Source organism: Danio aesculapii, chromosome 20, assembly GCF_903798145.1.
Source record: "Danio aesculapii chromosome 20, fDanAes4.1, whole genome shotgun sequence".
NCBI lineage: Eukaryota > Metazoa > Chordata > Actinopteri > Cypriniformes > Danionidae > Danio > Danio aesculapii.
The window spans coordinates 31,546,194-31,560,232 of record NC_079454.1 but is presented as its reverse complement, the minus strand read 5'-3'; the positions used below and the strand labels follow the sequence as shown (position 1 = coordinate 31,560,232).

At 35.0% G+C, this 14,039-nt stretch overlaps 1 protein-coding gene across 3 annotated transcripts in view; it reads right to left on the bottom strand.

The window, feature by feature from the left end:
- Positions 1 to 1,038: 1,038 nt before the first annotated feature.
- myt1la (myelin transcription factor 1-like, a) overlaps positions 1,039 to 14,039 on the bottom strand; it is a 122,780-nt gene continuing 109,779 nt past the window's right edge. For 2 of the 3 annotated variants that reach the window (XM_056481681.1, XM_056481683.1), the window contains 6 exons: positions 11,002 to 11,223; positions 9,816 to 9,907; positions 9,209 to 9,312; positions 8,983 to 9,126; positions 6,159 to 6,221; positions 1,039 to 3,749 (listed from right to left, as the gene is read on the bottom strand). In XM_056481681.1, coding sequence (XP_056337656.1) covers positions 3,609 to 3,749; positions 6,159 to 6,221; positions 8,983 to 9,126; positions 9,209 to 9,312; positions 9,816 to 9,907; positions 11,002 to 11,223 — 766 coding nt within the window. In that variant the 3' untranslated portion in view covers positions 1,039 to 3,608. The remainder of the gene's footprint in view (positions 3,750 to 6,158; positions 6,222 to 8,982; positions 9,127 to 9,208; positions 9,313 to 9,815; positions 9,908 to 11,001; positions 11,224 to 14,039) is intronic. The other variant, XM_056481682.1, reaches the window with a different exon arrangement.

Below are 14,039 nucleotides of genomic sequence, written 5' to 3'. Positions count from 1 at the left end.
CAGATCTTTTGTTTTGCCTGTACAGTTGAAGTCAGAATTATTAGCCCCCCGGTTTATTTTTTCCCCAATTTCTTTTTAACGGAGAGAAGATTTTTTTCAACACATTTCTAAACATAATACTTTTAATAACTCATTTCTAATAAATGATTTATTTTATCTTTGCCATGATGACAGTAAATAATGTTTTACTAGATATTTTTCAAGATACTAAAAAGCTTAACTTTACATTTAAAGGCTTAACTAGGTTAATTATGTTAACTAGGCAGGTTAGGGTAATTAGGCAAGTTATTGCATAATGATGGTTTGTTCTGTAGACTATCTAATTTTGACCTTAAAATTGTGTTAAAAAATTAATAACTGCTTTAATTTTAGCCAAAATAAAACAAATAAGACTTTCACCAGAAGAAAAAAAATATTATCAGACATACTGTGAAATATTTAAAAAAAGAAAAAAAAATTAAAAGGGGGCTATTAATTCTAACTTCAGCTGTATATGACTCTTACAGTGCAGGTAACCTTTGACCTTTGATTGAACCACATTTCAGGCAAAAGGAAAGATTCTTTATTTATCTACTAAAGAAAATAATCATCTACAACAAACAAGATCTTACACAATATATGAGATATAAATATACATTTCTAAATTATATTTTAGTATAAATACCTGATTAGTATCATATTATAATGGCTTGTTTTGTCATTCAAAACTATATGTAACGGGCATTAAATATACACATTTACAAGCAACATGCAGCCTCAATCCCAAGTATTTCATTAGCTTATACTATTAGAAATTTTGCCAGAAACACCTCATATCTGCAGGGCTACTTAAAATGAGATGGATAAGTATTTCCTGCAGCTCCTGAAACATGATCAGTCACATGGCAAATGAAGGTCCACGAGCAAATATGGCAGCACCCAAGCTGAGTTCTGTTCTTCATCGGTCCTGCTGCAGTTCAGCTGCAATGAATGCTATAGCATCTAAATTCTTTGACCTCTTTGATGTAAAAACTCATTATGTTAAATAAAAGGGACATGTAATGTGGCAACACAATTTTTATTGAGTAAGAGATGTCAACACCAGCATGATAAAAATTGTACAAAGTTCACAATTTCAAAATGAAATATCACTGCAACTTGTGATCTTAAACACTAAGAGCAAAAAAAGTATCATACCAACGGAAATCATGCCATGTGGTTGAAAAACAAACTGAGAGAGAAAAAAGATATAGGTAAAGGATAGAGGAAGAGAGCAAGAGACATTAAGAAAGCTATGCTTCTTTTCTTTCTTTTTTTTTAAATAGAAAAATCCTGGTTTAAAATGGTTAATTAAAATCCATTTGAAATGGAAACTTGTAACCTGATGAGTTCACAATTATTAATAAGAAAAGTATTCTGCATTCAAGCATGTGACACCATTGATAGAGTTTTCTATTTAAATAGTCACAGATAACCTTTTGAAGTAGATAGTACAATGTGTGCCAACTGAAAATGAGCAGCGGAATTGTGCTTAAAATCCTTTTTCCTGTCAAATCAGTTATGATAGTGGATGAGAGGATATTGTATTTTGCTATCAGTGTGTTAAAAGCGTTACTATCTTGGAAATAAGCTGCATACACAAAGCTTTTGAAGAGAGAGAGAGAGAGAGAAATGTGGTCGGGGAGGAGATGTCTGGGTATTACAGAACCATAAATAAGAGTGACTAGCACCATTTCCAAGTCCTCTCATGCTAGCCTTAATTATACAAAATAATAGATTTTGGAAACAAAGCCCCGCGTTGAGCATCAGCATCAACCAGAGTCATTTCACGCTAAAAATCACTGCGACAGACTCATGCTCGATAAATAGGCTACACCACTGAAAAAAATCATCCCTATGTCTGACTTAGCTTGATGCTTTGAGCTTCCGCTGAATGAAGATGAACGCGGGGTCCCCATACCATTACTGTACATGTCGTCAAGATAATATGGAGTAATATGAGCAGGTCCTCTCATCGACAGAAACTGTAATCTAGACCCGTGCCACGCCGTTTCATCGTTTAATTATCAAAATTGCATCCTGCTTCAATTTCCACGAGCTTAAAGTGCCGCTGATTTCTCATGAAGGTAAAAAATAAGCAATGAACGTGAACCGCAGGTTACCATCTCTTTTAATACTGATTTGAGTTGGGTTTGCATTGCTGATATAGTCGTATTTGTTGTGCACTCATGACCAGATGAATCTCTACATGATTTCTTTTCTTCTTTTTTTTTGGACAAAATCTACAAGACAAGTGCTCCATTACTATGACACAATGAAGTATGGATGGTGACGTTAACCCTGTATATCCAGCACACTGATAAACGAACAGATTCACTTCCTTCAGAGAAAGAAAGAAAGAAAAAACGTCCCACAATTCAAACGTCTGGGCACCTCCTTGGTCTCCTGAAACAAATAAAAACACCAAAACATGGAAACAAAGGTGTCCCTGTGCAAAATCGAACATGAGAAATGGTAAACCATAATGCATTCATCCTTTTGGACTTGATCACCCATGTTTAAACCCTAAAACATGACTGTATTAAAAGATTTATATAAAACTTAATACTTTACATTTAGTAAAAAGATTCATCAGCTTTCTACTATGGTAAGAATAAGAAATTGCATATACCCAAACTTTTGCATCCCATATCTAAATAAATGATTGATTCGTTATCATATATTGCTGATATTCTATCATACTACCACTAACATTTTACGTTCATTAAATTAAGAATTAATGTTGGATTGTCTCCTTGAATTTTTTTTTTCTGTTGGCCTCGACCAGCCGGGCGTTACATTTCGAGATGTATGGATTTGTGAAATATTTCTTGGGATTTACACACCAGTGAGTTTCCGTGTCATGATGTTTGCATTCACAATAATTTTTTTTGTTCTATTTTCCATCTATTTTGGGAATTAAAACAAGAAATAAAATAAAATAAATAAAAAAAAAAAGAGGGAAAAAACTCAACAAACGAGCTCAAATTAAACGTTACACGTACTGCATTAGAGTGCCCACACTGACCACTATAAATATGATTTTGGAACCAAAAGACAATGTTTCTCAATATCGTTACAAAATGTACCCAAAATTCGAACCACAAAAATGTACCACTGTACACCCATCGAACAGCCTGCACATCACATTAGTTCCCATTAGTTCCGTAAAGAGAAGCTCAAAGCTTACATTCCCTCAGCGTATCCCCTCTGCACCTCTTTAGATTTAAAATAATGGATGGTTTTTGTTTACAATTAATAAATACATATACACTAAAATGTGCATACATTAGCAGCTATAAACAGTACATCACATTATGTCAGGTCATATGAAAAATGTACAAAACATGAATGTTCCTCAAAACATTTGCCATTGGTAATCTTCATCTTAAAGCAAGGCAACAAATAAGTTATGTCATATTTTTTTTGTTCGTCAAAAGCATAACAGAATCATAAAGAATGCCAAATAATACAATAAATTACAGCAGCAAAAAAAATCATACTAGTTATCCGAACTTTTTACACGATGGGTTTCTTTTTTCTTTCTTATCGATTCTCATCACATGACCCACATTACCCCAACTGCGAAGCTACACTTGGATGCCTTGAACTGCTTGCTTTATGTTCTCCAGGAGGGCCTTGTTCTCCGGGCTCTGGTACTGGTCCTGGTGAGTGTACATATCTGTCAAAGTGCTCACATAAGTGTCAAAGTTTTGCTCGTTCATCGGCTCCTGTGGAACAGACAGGGATCATTGGAGGTCGAAAGAAACAAATCAAGCATAGCACGTTCAATCAAACACATAAATAAGGCTTAAGACAGAAAGAGGAAGGGAAAAGAGGATCTATTTAGGGAGGAATGAACCTACAACTCTTCCTAATTATCAGCTGGTAATTATCAGCCAGGGTTTTCTACAAACGCATCTCTGGAAATGCAGGGCTTGACCAATCACATTAAAATGGTCAAAATCAAATGTAGGCCTATTCAAAATATACAGTGGAGATCAAAATTACTATTTACAACCTACAATTTCAAAATCACTGCTGTTTAGTCATATTTAAAGTCAAAGAGCAGAGTTTAAAGGCATTCTGAAGCGCAGTATACTGTAAATAAATTAAATTAGATATTATATTAATCTGGCACCTTAATTATCTGGCAAACTATATTTCACTGGCAACCAAACTTTCCGGTTTCCTCTATGACAGTGACTGAAACTCTTTGACAGGCAGTTGACCAGATCAAGGGTAAAAGGAGACCCTTTCAGCCACAACAAGAGAAGTTAGTCATTCCAAATCTACTGTTCCTAGAATATTGCAAGCCCCTCAAAAAAGCCATGACAAGATAATGTAGAGCAGTGGTTCAGCGGTGCAGCTTAACTGGCTCACCAGTTTAGCCCCTGAACAGGCTAAGGATCTTATCTTGGTAAACAGTATCTTCAATGTTTAAGATAATTTGCAGTGACTAAACTTTTCATCAGTTAAAAAAATGACTAGACTAACCATTGCTGAGTAGCATGTTGTGTTGGCAGAGAACTGGCCCAAAGCTCACTTACAATTTAAGTCAGATTTATTAGCCCTCCTGAATTATTAGCTCATCTGTAAGATTTTTTCCAAAACATTTCTAAACATGATAGTTCTAATAACTCATTTCTAATAACTGATTACTTTTATCTTTGCTATGATGACAGTACACAATATTTTACTAGATGTTTTTCAAGATACTAGTATTCAGCTTAAAGTGACATTTAAAGGCTTAACTAGGTTAATTATAGGTCGGCAAGTTAATGTAATTAGACAAATCATTAATGATGGTTTGTTTTGTAGGCAATCTTAAGGGGGCTAATAATGTTGACCTTAAAATGGTTTTAAAAAATTAAAAACTGCTTTTATTTTAGCTGAAATAAAGCAAATAGAAAAGGAAGATTATAGGACATACTGTGAAAAACTCCTTGGTCTGTTAAACATAATTTGGGAAATATTTAAAAAAGAAATTAATTCTGACTGCAACTGTACATGATAAGCAGATTTTCTTTGTAGGATTTGGCCTGTTATAAAGCAACATGACAGACTGAATGCAAATGTTTATCAGAAGATCCTTAAGCAACCTGCGGTTCCCTGCTAGCCCTGACAAACAGCAACCGCTTTAACCTTAAAACCTTCAAATAATAAAATGGCAGTCCAGAGTCCCAATCTACACCTGATTGAGATCTCTTGGTGACAACATTATGGTTACTTCAATCACTAAACTGACCACAGTAGAATAGTGTGAGAGAATAGTTATGTGCTGTGTGAGACTAGTGATATCTGTGAGACTAGTGATGTCTATAAAAGACTCTTGATGTATTTGATAGACTAGTAATGTGCTGTGAGAGACTAGTGATGGCCTGTTAGAGACTAGTAATGCCTGTGAGTGACTAATATTGTGCTGTGTGATACTTGTGATGTAGTAAAGTCATTTAAAGCAAGGGCCTGTACACTTACTTCTCAATTTTGACTTCAAATCAATGGTGTTCTCTAATTCTGATTTGTGTTTTCCAAAAAATAGAGATTTTCTAAAAGTGCCTTACTTATTTTTTTTTTATTAAAAAATGAAACAAAAAACTATTAGCATGGTAAATCCACAACAAAAATACCATCAAATTCTCAGTGATAAAGTTGACATTTTGTTTCTAAACAATCAAATAAATAACTATAGAGTTGATAAATTGTTCTTTAATTTTGATCTCCACTGTATATCCGATGAATAACGAAAAAAAGAATGCACATACATTATGTATGCATGCACTGGTGTGAGTTTCATGCTCATGAGTATGTAGGTAATACTGGCATTCACAAGTGATATCAAACAGATCGCCATGAGTAGCAGACAGATATCAATGAGCATCACTGTGCCTGATAAAATAATGTGTGTGTTTACAATAATAACATGAGTTTACTAAGCAAAAAGATAAATATGGCTCATATTGCAACCCCAGCTTTTTTTAAAATCACTATGCACTGTGTGGCACTCTGGTAATACAGTATATATGGAGCATTGTGATGCAAACACATCATACTGTGCGTTACATAAGGGGGAGGACTAAGGGAGGAAAATGATAGTGAGGAGAAGGATAAAGTTAGACTATGGAAAATGAATTTCTTACTCTGTGGGGCATCTGTAAACAGCAGTAATTTTTAACAGGGGCCTCTTTCAGTGGCATCGGTTTCTATAGAAGGGAGAGGTGTAGAAAAAAGACTATTAGCCCGGCTAACAGCCAGAGGTCAGTGGTCTCAATAAAAACTGACATACTCGAATTCACATGAGGAGGTGCACCGCAAGAAACAATGTTCTTCTTCAATATTTCGGTCTCGTTTTCAAGTACAAATATCTATAAATTCTCAAGACTATCAACATTTAGTTGAGATGAAAAATAGGTCTTGTTTCCTTGAAAAATCACCATAAAACCATAAAAATTCTGTAAGTTTAATATTAAAAGTGTGAGTTAAGTCAGAAAGAAATACAAGATTAGTTTTGTGACCTCATTCAATGACAGACTGTTTTGTATTGCACTTAATTTTGATACTTTTACATTTTGTTTTAGAAAATAAGACTTCAGGTCACAATTAAATTGGACCATACATATTTCTATGGAACATTTGGATATGCATCACAACAGAACAACTCACAAATTCATTTTCATGGCAGCTTCTAAGATATTAAGACTTGTTTTTAGGGAAAAAGTGAGGTCAGATGAATAAACTTAATTTGAATGGTAAACCTGTTCTGACCCTCCTCACCCCCACCCCAAGACATGGAATAGATTTATGAACAGCTTTTATGGCAGTTAAAAAACTGTCACATTTAATTAAAATCTGTGATTTAAAGAGAACCTAGTTTAATCCCTTTTTTAAGATTTAAGATTAGTCTTTTGTGTCTTCTGTAAAGTTTCAGCTAAAAAATACCCATCAAATTATTTATTATATCTTTGTGAATATGGGAAATTTGAGCTGTTAGTACACTATAGCTGTTTTTGTTACCTGTGCCTTTAATGCAAATGAGCTAGTTCTCCCTACCCACCATTTTCACGGTCATGTCAGAGCCACAGAGATCACTCTGTATTGCTCTGATGGGTGTAGTCTACACCTGCTGCGTCTCATGCATAAGCAACACAGTGACAGACAAGAATGAAGAAGATCTCCCTTACTACAGTATTGGATGTATGTTGTGGAGTTAATTCAAGCCTTTCTGCAACGATGAGTCACACACAATATCGTCACAAAGTTTGTGTGCACACACACATCCACATGCATACATATGTTTAACTTTGCACTGTTTTGCACAGCAAATGTGACAGGATACACTTAATATACACTGCTTTATACATATCTGTTATGTTAATGTACAAAATAAACCTGATTTAACATCCACAAACCGGGATTGAAGCATCTTCTGTTATAATTGTACTGACATGTGGCTATGGTGTTGATTTACAGTAATTGTACTGTCTTTATTACAAACATGCACTGTTTTAAATACGTTTTAAACTCATTCTTGAGAGATGATCACAGAGAGCTGAACAGATCTTTTAATCCAGGTTGCTTTGCGCAAGTCCAGCCTTGTGGATATGATTATACCCGTTACTACAGAGACATGTAAATACGTGGCTGTCTATCAATTTGGTGGGCAGGGAAACCGCACTCCTACATCACGTTGTGGTGGGCCTCTAAATTGCAGGGATTTGGATCCTATTTTTAACTTAAGAAAATTTCTTAAAATGAGACTTATTGTCTTTATATCACTCCAGTATGACTGTGGACACATTAGACCCACACACAGTTCTGTCCAAATTATTTCATTTATATGACCAAATTGAGTATGCATTTGTAAGAGTATCCCATTAAGCTTTCTTTAAGGAAGGTACTTAATCATGCAAGATGATTTACTAGTATTTGCATCATTAATGCCCCCAAAAAGGAATATCTCAAGCCATACTGAGCTTGAAATGCTGTGACAGCTGCTGTAGAAGAAAAAAATCTCTCCGTTCGTGTTCATTTATTAGTCATGCCAGAAGAAGATGCTACCTAAACATATCGATAACCAGGCCATGTTATTTTTCATTTGCACTGCTCTTGGTAAATTGCATTGGTCATTATGGAAATGAACTGCTGTGTCTGTGTACAATCTGCTCAATAGATCACCAGCACAACTTTGTTTGCACTCCCATTTACGCTTTTTCAGGATTACAGAGTTTTCCCTGTTTAATAAATCTATCGCAATTGTGCATGAAGTAAATGAATCTCCATTTAAAAAAGCTTTAGACATAAGCACAAGAACCCAAGCCAAAAAATGCTGAAGAAGAACATCATTTTTTTCCCCACGGTGCGAGTTCTGTTTGAGCTGCATGACACATGAACAGGCAACAGTCGTCTGCTTAAAGTGCAGTTTGAGGACCCTCGTGAACACTCTAAATAACATCCATCCACAACAGTGGGGGTGAAGAATTCAGGAGCCATATTCACGAAGACATGTTTCAGTTGTTTACTAACATGGCTGCCACATTTGAACGGGGCTTTTCCAATCGTGCCCCGTCTTAATGTGTACATGTGTGATTCTCAGCACATCGGTAGAAACTGATCCACAGCAGCCATGTTGTTACTCAACTGAAAAGCAGTCATTGGAGTGGAGGTTGTTTTTTCTACGATGGTCGGTAAAAGGGAAGTGACCTCAGCACAGAAGCATATGGAACTGCGAGGAACTCAACAACAGACATAAAGAAGCAGATGGGAGAAACAATAGAAACCGCAATTTCATCCCTACTGTCGCTTTGCAGACTCAGGCCCTGGCTTTTTCAGGCTATTCTACGCCCATAAACATTTAGCGTAGGTGGTGTGTTAACGTACTTGAATATCTGTTCTTAAGTAAATAATTATCCAACATTTGACTTTGTGGTCACTGGTGTTTTCTTACCGCTAGTTGAAGGCACTTACCATGTGAGGAAGCTGGATGTTGGCAAGGCTGTTGATGAGGGACTGGCTGAGGTTGGCGAGCTCATGCAGAAGTGAGTCATTCTGCTGCTCGATGGCCTTGTTTTCCTCTTCGATGGATTTCAGGTTAGTCTCCATGGTTGTGATCTGATGGGAGAAGGAGAGATGCATTGGTATTTCTGTGCTTTAATATGTGGCGCATGTGGAAGATGTGTGTGAATCTTCTCACTTGAGTCCTTAATTTGATCATGTCTGACTCTACTTGATTGTTTGATTCATTCAGGTCTTTGATTTCTTCATCCAGTTGTTTAATCTCCTCATCATTTTCGATGCCTGAAGAGGAATGTGGTATTAAATAAAATGGAACTGATGGGAAATAAAATGTATTTCATTTTGTGATAAACCCAACAGTCAACTTTATCAAATGAAATGAGTGTAGTTAACGCAAAATTTACTGAAAGTTAATTCTACTCATTTGAAAAGAGTTTTGAACTCAGTGTTGAAGCTAATGAGTTAATGAAATACCTCATTACTTTAACTTAAATTGAGTAAGTTCACAGTACTCATATAGATTAGTTTTTTAACTCAAATGGTTTGTAGCAACTGGTTTCCTTAAATTATATTGAGTTTTACAGTACTCAGTTGGTTTGAGTTCTCTACATTTATTGGGTTTTATTGTGCTCAAATTGCTTCGTTTACTCAAATGGATTAAGTTCACATTACTCTTAGGATTAGTTTTTGAACTTAAATGGTTTTTTGAAATTGGTTTACTCAAATGGTTTGAGTTACCTTGACTTTTTGGGTTTTACAGTGTAGTATAATACAAAATGATGCACCTTTACTTGCTCTCTGTTTGATTGTGAGCATTTCAACTCCAGTCATTCTGGCTTTCTTCATAGCAGATGTGGCACGGGGACAGCCGGATAGACTACAGACGTGTAAAAAACATGACATTTTTCAATCTTATTTAAAAACAATACATTTTAACAGGTTTAGTTTAAGTTAACAATAACACTGTCTTGCTTCCCTATTAAATATATTGTGCTTTAAAAGGAAAGTTAAAATCTGTTATTAATTACTCACTCTCATGTCTTTTTAAACCCCTGAGATCTTTGTGTGTCTTCAGAGCTCAAATTAAGATCATTTTAGAATCTGAAATTTGAGAGCTCTGTGATTCTCCATAGACAGCAATGGTACAGACTCATTCGGCCCAGAAAGGTACCAAACAACATCCTCAAAACAGACCATATGCATTAAGTGGTTGAATCAGAATATTATCAAGCTACAAGCATACTACTGTGTGCTTATAAAACAAAAATAAGGACTTTATTTAACAGTTTCTTCTCCTCAGTGTCAGTATATTGTGCACATTCATGAGCACTGTAAAGCAGTGTTTCTCAACCACGTTCCTGGAGAACCACCACCACTGCATGTTTTGGATGTCTTCTTTCTCTGTCACACCTATTACAGGTCTTTCAGTGCCTGCTAACGAGCTGATGATCTGAATCAGGTGTGTTTGGTTAAGGAGACATGGAAAATGTGCAGAGCTGGTGGTTCTCAAGGAATGTAGCTAAGAAACACTGCTGAAAACTGAAGTATATACTGTACCAAAAAAAACCACACACGCACACAAAAAACACAGTACCTTTTTGAACACGCACAATATACTGACACCGAGGAGAATAAAGTGGAATAAAGTCAATATTTCTATAATAATCAGATTGAACCACAGGTATTTTTCTGGACTTTGAATGACTGGCCCATTGCTGTCTATGGATGCTAAGAGAGCTCCAGGATTTCATCTAAAATATCTTCATTTGTATTCTAAAAATGAATGAAGGTCTCATGGCAGAGATTTGGATGTCATGAAGGTGAGTAATTAATAACAGATTTTTAATCTTTGGGTGAATTAACCCTTTAAGGAGATCAGATTTGTGTATTGAAAAACAATGCAAGCATACTGAGAAAATGATTTCTTACTATTTGACAGTCTAGCAGAGAAAGGCTCAGATACTCATGTACCTCCGGTGGGTGAGGAAGCTTCCGCTGACGTGGCCTGAGCCGTCGCACCCTGGAGTGGGGCAGGTCATGCCGTCTGTCTTGCCCGACTTCCAGGAGAAAGGCGCTCCGTTCACATAACCGTCTTTCTGACGCTTGGCGGCCAGCGGGCAGCCGGATGCACTGCGGTGGGAGGCATACTTCCCTGTCACATGACCCTGGCCATCACAGCCTGGCACTGGACACCTGGAGACATTGGGCACAGTGGAGACCAGTTCAGCAAGAGAGAGTCACCATCTATTCTACACACATTCATACATTATAATGCTTCTTCTACAATTTCATAGTTTTCACATAAAATCAGGATTAAGGGGAATTTTAAATTAACATCAAATTTAAAATCATTTAAAGCATAAGTATTAATAATAATAATAATAATAATAATAATAATAATAATAATAATAATAATAACTATAATATCAATTAATCATATATTAACCATTATTTAAATAATATTTTAATAAAGTACAAGTCAGAATAAGTATATTGTTTCTTTTTTCCACAAATATACAGTTTAAAACAAAGTCATTAGCCCTCGTATGGAACTGTCTTTTTTCAAATATTTCCCAAGTGATGTTTAATGAATAGATTTTTTTCCAACATATTTTTAAACATAATAGGTTATTTTAAATAATTCATTTCTTTTGTCTTTGCCATGATGACAGTACATGACTTCTAAAAATTCTTAAGGGTGCTAATAATTTTGACCTTAGCTTTAATTCCCCAGCCAAACTTTCTTCAGAAGAAAAATGGACCAGAAAATACTTGCTCTGTTACACATCACTTGGGAAATATTTGGAAAAGGAATTTTAATTTTACGGGGGGGGGGGGCTAATCATTTTGTATTATACCTGCTATAATGAATGGTGATGAAACATTACTTCAGTTATTTTTTTGGAATTTTATTTTTACAAAATATTTGAAACACTTAGACATTTTACTTACTATTAATTAACTTATTATACATATGCAAATGTAACTTGATGTAAATACCAAATTATTAAATGCTCCATATTTGTAACAGAGTTTGCCCAGAATATAAATACAACATGCTAAATTGCATGCTTTCCCATAGAAAACCATTATTTAAAAAAAAAGCTCAATATGGCTTAATATATGCAGATGTTCTTGAGTTTTTGTGGACACTCAATGTATATTACACTCGCCTCTATATATTACACATCGTCAATAAAGTGCGTACAGTACTGAATTCGATCTTTAATATAACTGTCTTCACATATTAAGCCATATTAAGCACTTTAAATGCCAGGCTATTTTTAGTGATACTGTATAGCACTGCAGTCAGTGCTATATATCAGTACCTCCAAGATTTTGCTAAGATTTTCACAGCAAAACACAAGAATTAAAGCAAATAATGAGAATTTTTGAGAAAAGCCATAATAAAATCAGAGATTTTAGGCTGCAGATATAAAACAAAAATGCCTGGAGGGACTGATACATGAATCACAAAAAATCCAACTCTTGGCAGTTGTTCACATAATTTAGTTTTTCTTCTTTTAAAGGGTTACCTAAATTTTTTGTTTCCTCAACCTGGATTTAAAATCCAGTAATGTCTAGATTAATTTTTCAAGATGGCGAATGCCTGTGACATCACCACCATTGCACAGAAAAAGGTATACATTTTTGTAACTGGAAATATGCAGCAGTTTTCAAAAGTCTCTTAACAAAATAAAAAACATTATCATAGAACCAAATTGCAACATGAAATAAGACATATAAACATTGTGTATTGTTATGAAAATCAAAGTGTACAATCAGATAATTAGCTCAATATTTCAAGTGTAGAAACATTTCTCTAGGTTTCTATAAAGCAGAAAGTAAAAGTAAACTGGTATCTGGTCACAGGAAGAGAAACATAATATGGGCAATGGAATCATAAGCGAATGATCTTCCTTGATTTATAAATGCTGCATATTGCAGAAGTGAAACATAACACTACTAAGAAAGCTGTTTTGGTCTCAAGTAAAATACTCAAAACAAAGAGGCACAAATGCTAAATCTAATTTTTAAGCACCCTTATAAACATTAAAGTCATAGTTTACCCAAAAAAGAAAAAATACTCATTATTTACTCACCCTTGTGTGGTTCAAACCTTTAAAAGTTTCTTTATTTTGTGAAACACTAAAGAAGATATTTCGAAGAAAGTTGAAAACCTGTTACGAATGACTTCCAAAGTAGGAAAAACAAATACTATGGCGGCCAATGGTTACAGGTTTCCAGCTTTCTTCAACATATCTTATTTTGTGTTCAGCAGAAGAATGTCAAAGAGGTTAGGAACAAGGAGAGAGTAAATGATGACAGAAATTTCAGTTAGGTGAACTATTTCTTTTACTATATGATTTTATATGGTGTTGTGTAACTCGTTACCATTTGTAACCACAGTTTTACCACAAATGTCATTGTTAAACTATTGTTAGTGTAGAAAAAAAAACATGGTTCATTTGTTTACTGTTTACTATAGCTTAATTACTATAACCTATTTTGTTTAATTTGTAGTAAAACCGTGGTGAATTTTCAGAAGGAGAGAAAGGACACAATTACCAATTTTGTAGGGAAAAGCAATATAACAAGTAGAGTAACAAATTACTGCTGGCAGGACATACTGTAATAAGATAAGAAGTACTGTTCGAACATATTATTAGTTACAGGGCCAACTCTAGTCTGTACTGCAGAAATTTTGATGTTTTGCCCTGCGCCTGCATCAAGTGACTGAAAACCGAAGGTGCGTCCCAAATCCCATACTTATGCACTATTTTAGATAATATTGTGGTATAAATAGCGTACTGAAAATTCTAAAAAGAATAATTGCACTTTAGAATCAAGAATGATGCACTTATTCAACCAATAAAAACTTATTCAACCAGTGGAAGGGGAGGAGCTGTTATGCTTTGAGAATTAAAACTGTGAAAGCAAAATTCTCCTACGTAATTGATTATGCTGCCTCCCGATGGTGAATGTGGCTGTTCTCATGACAGGTACTA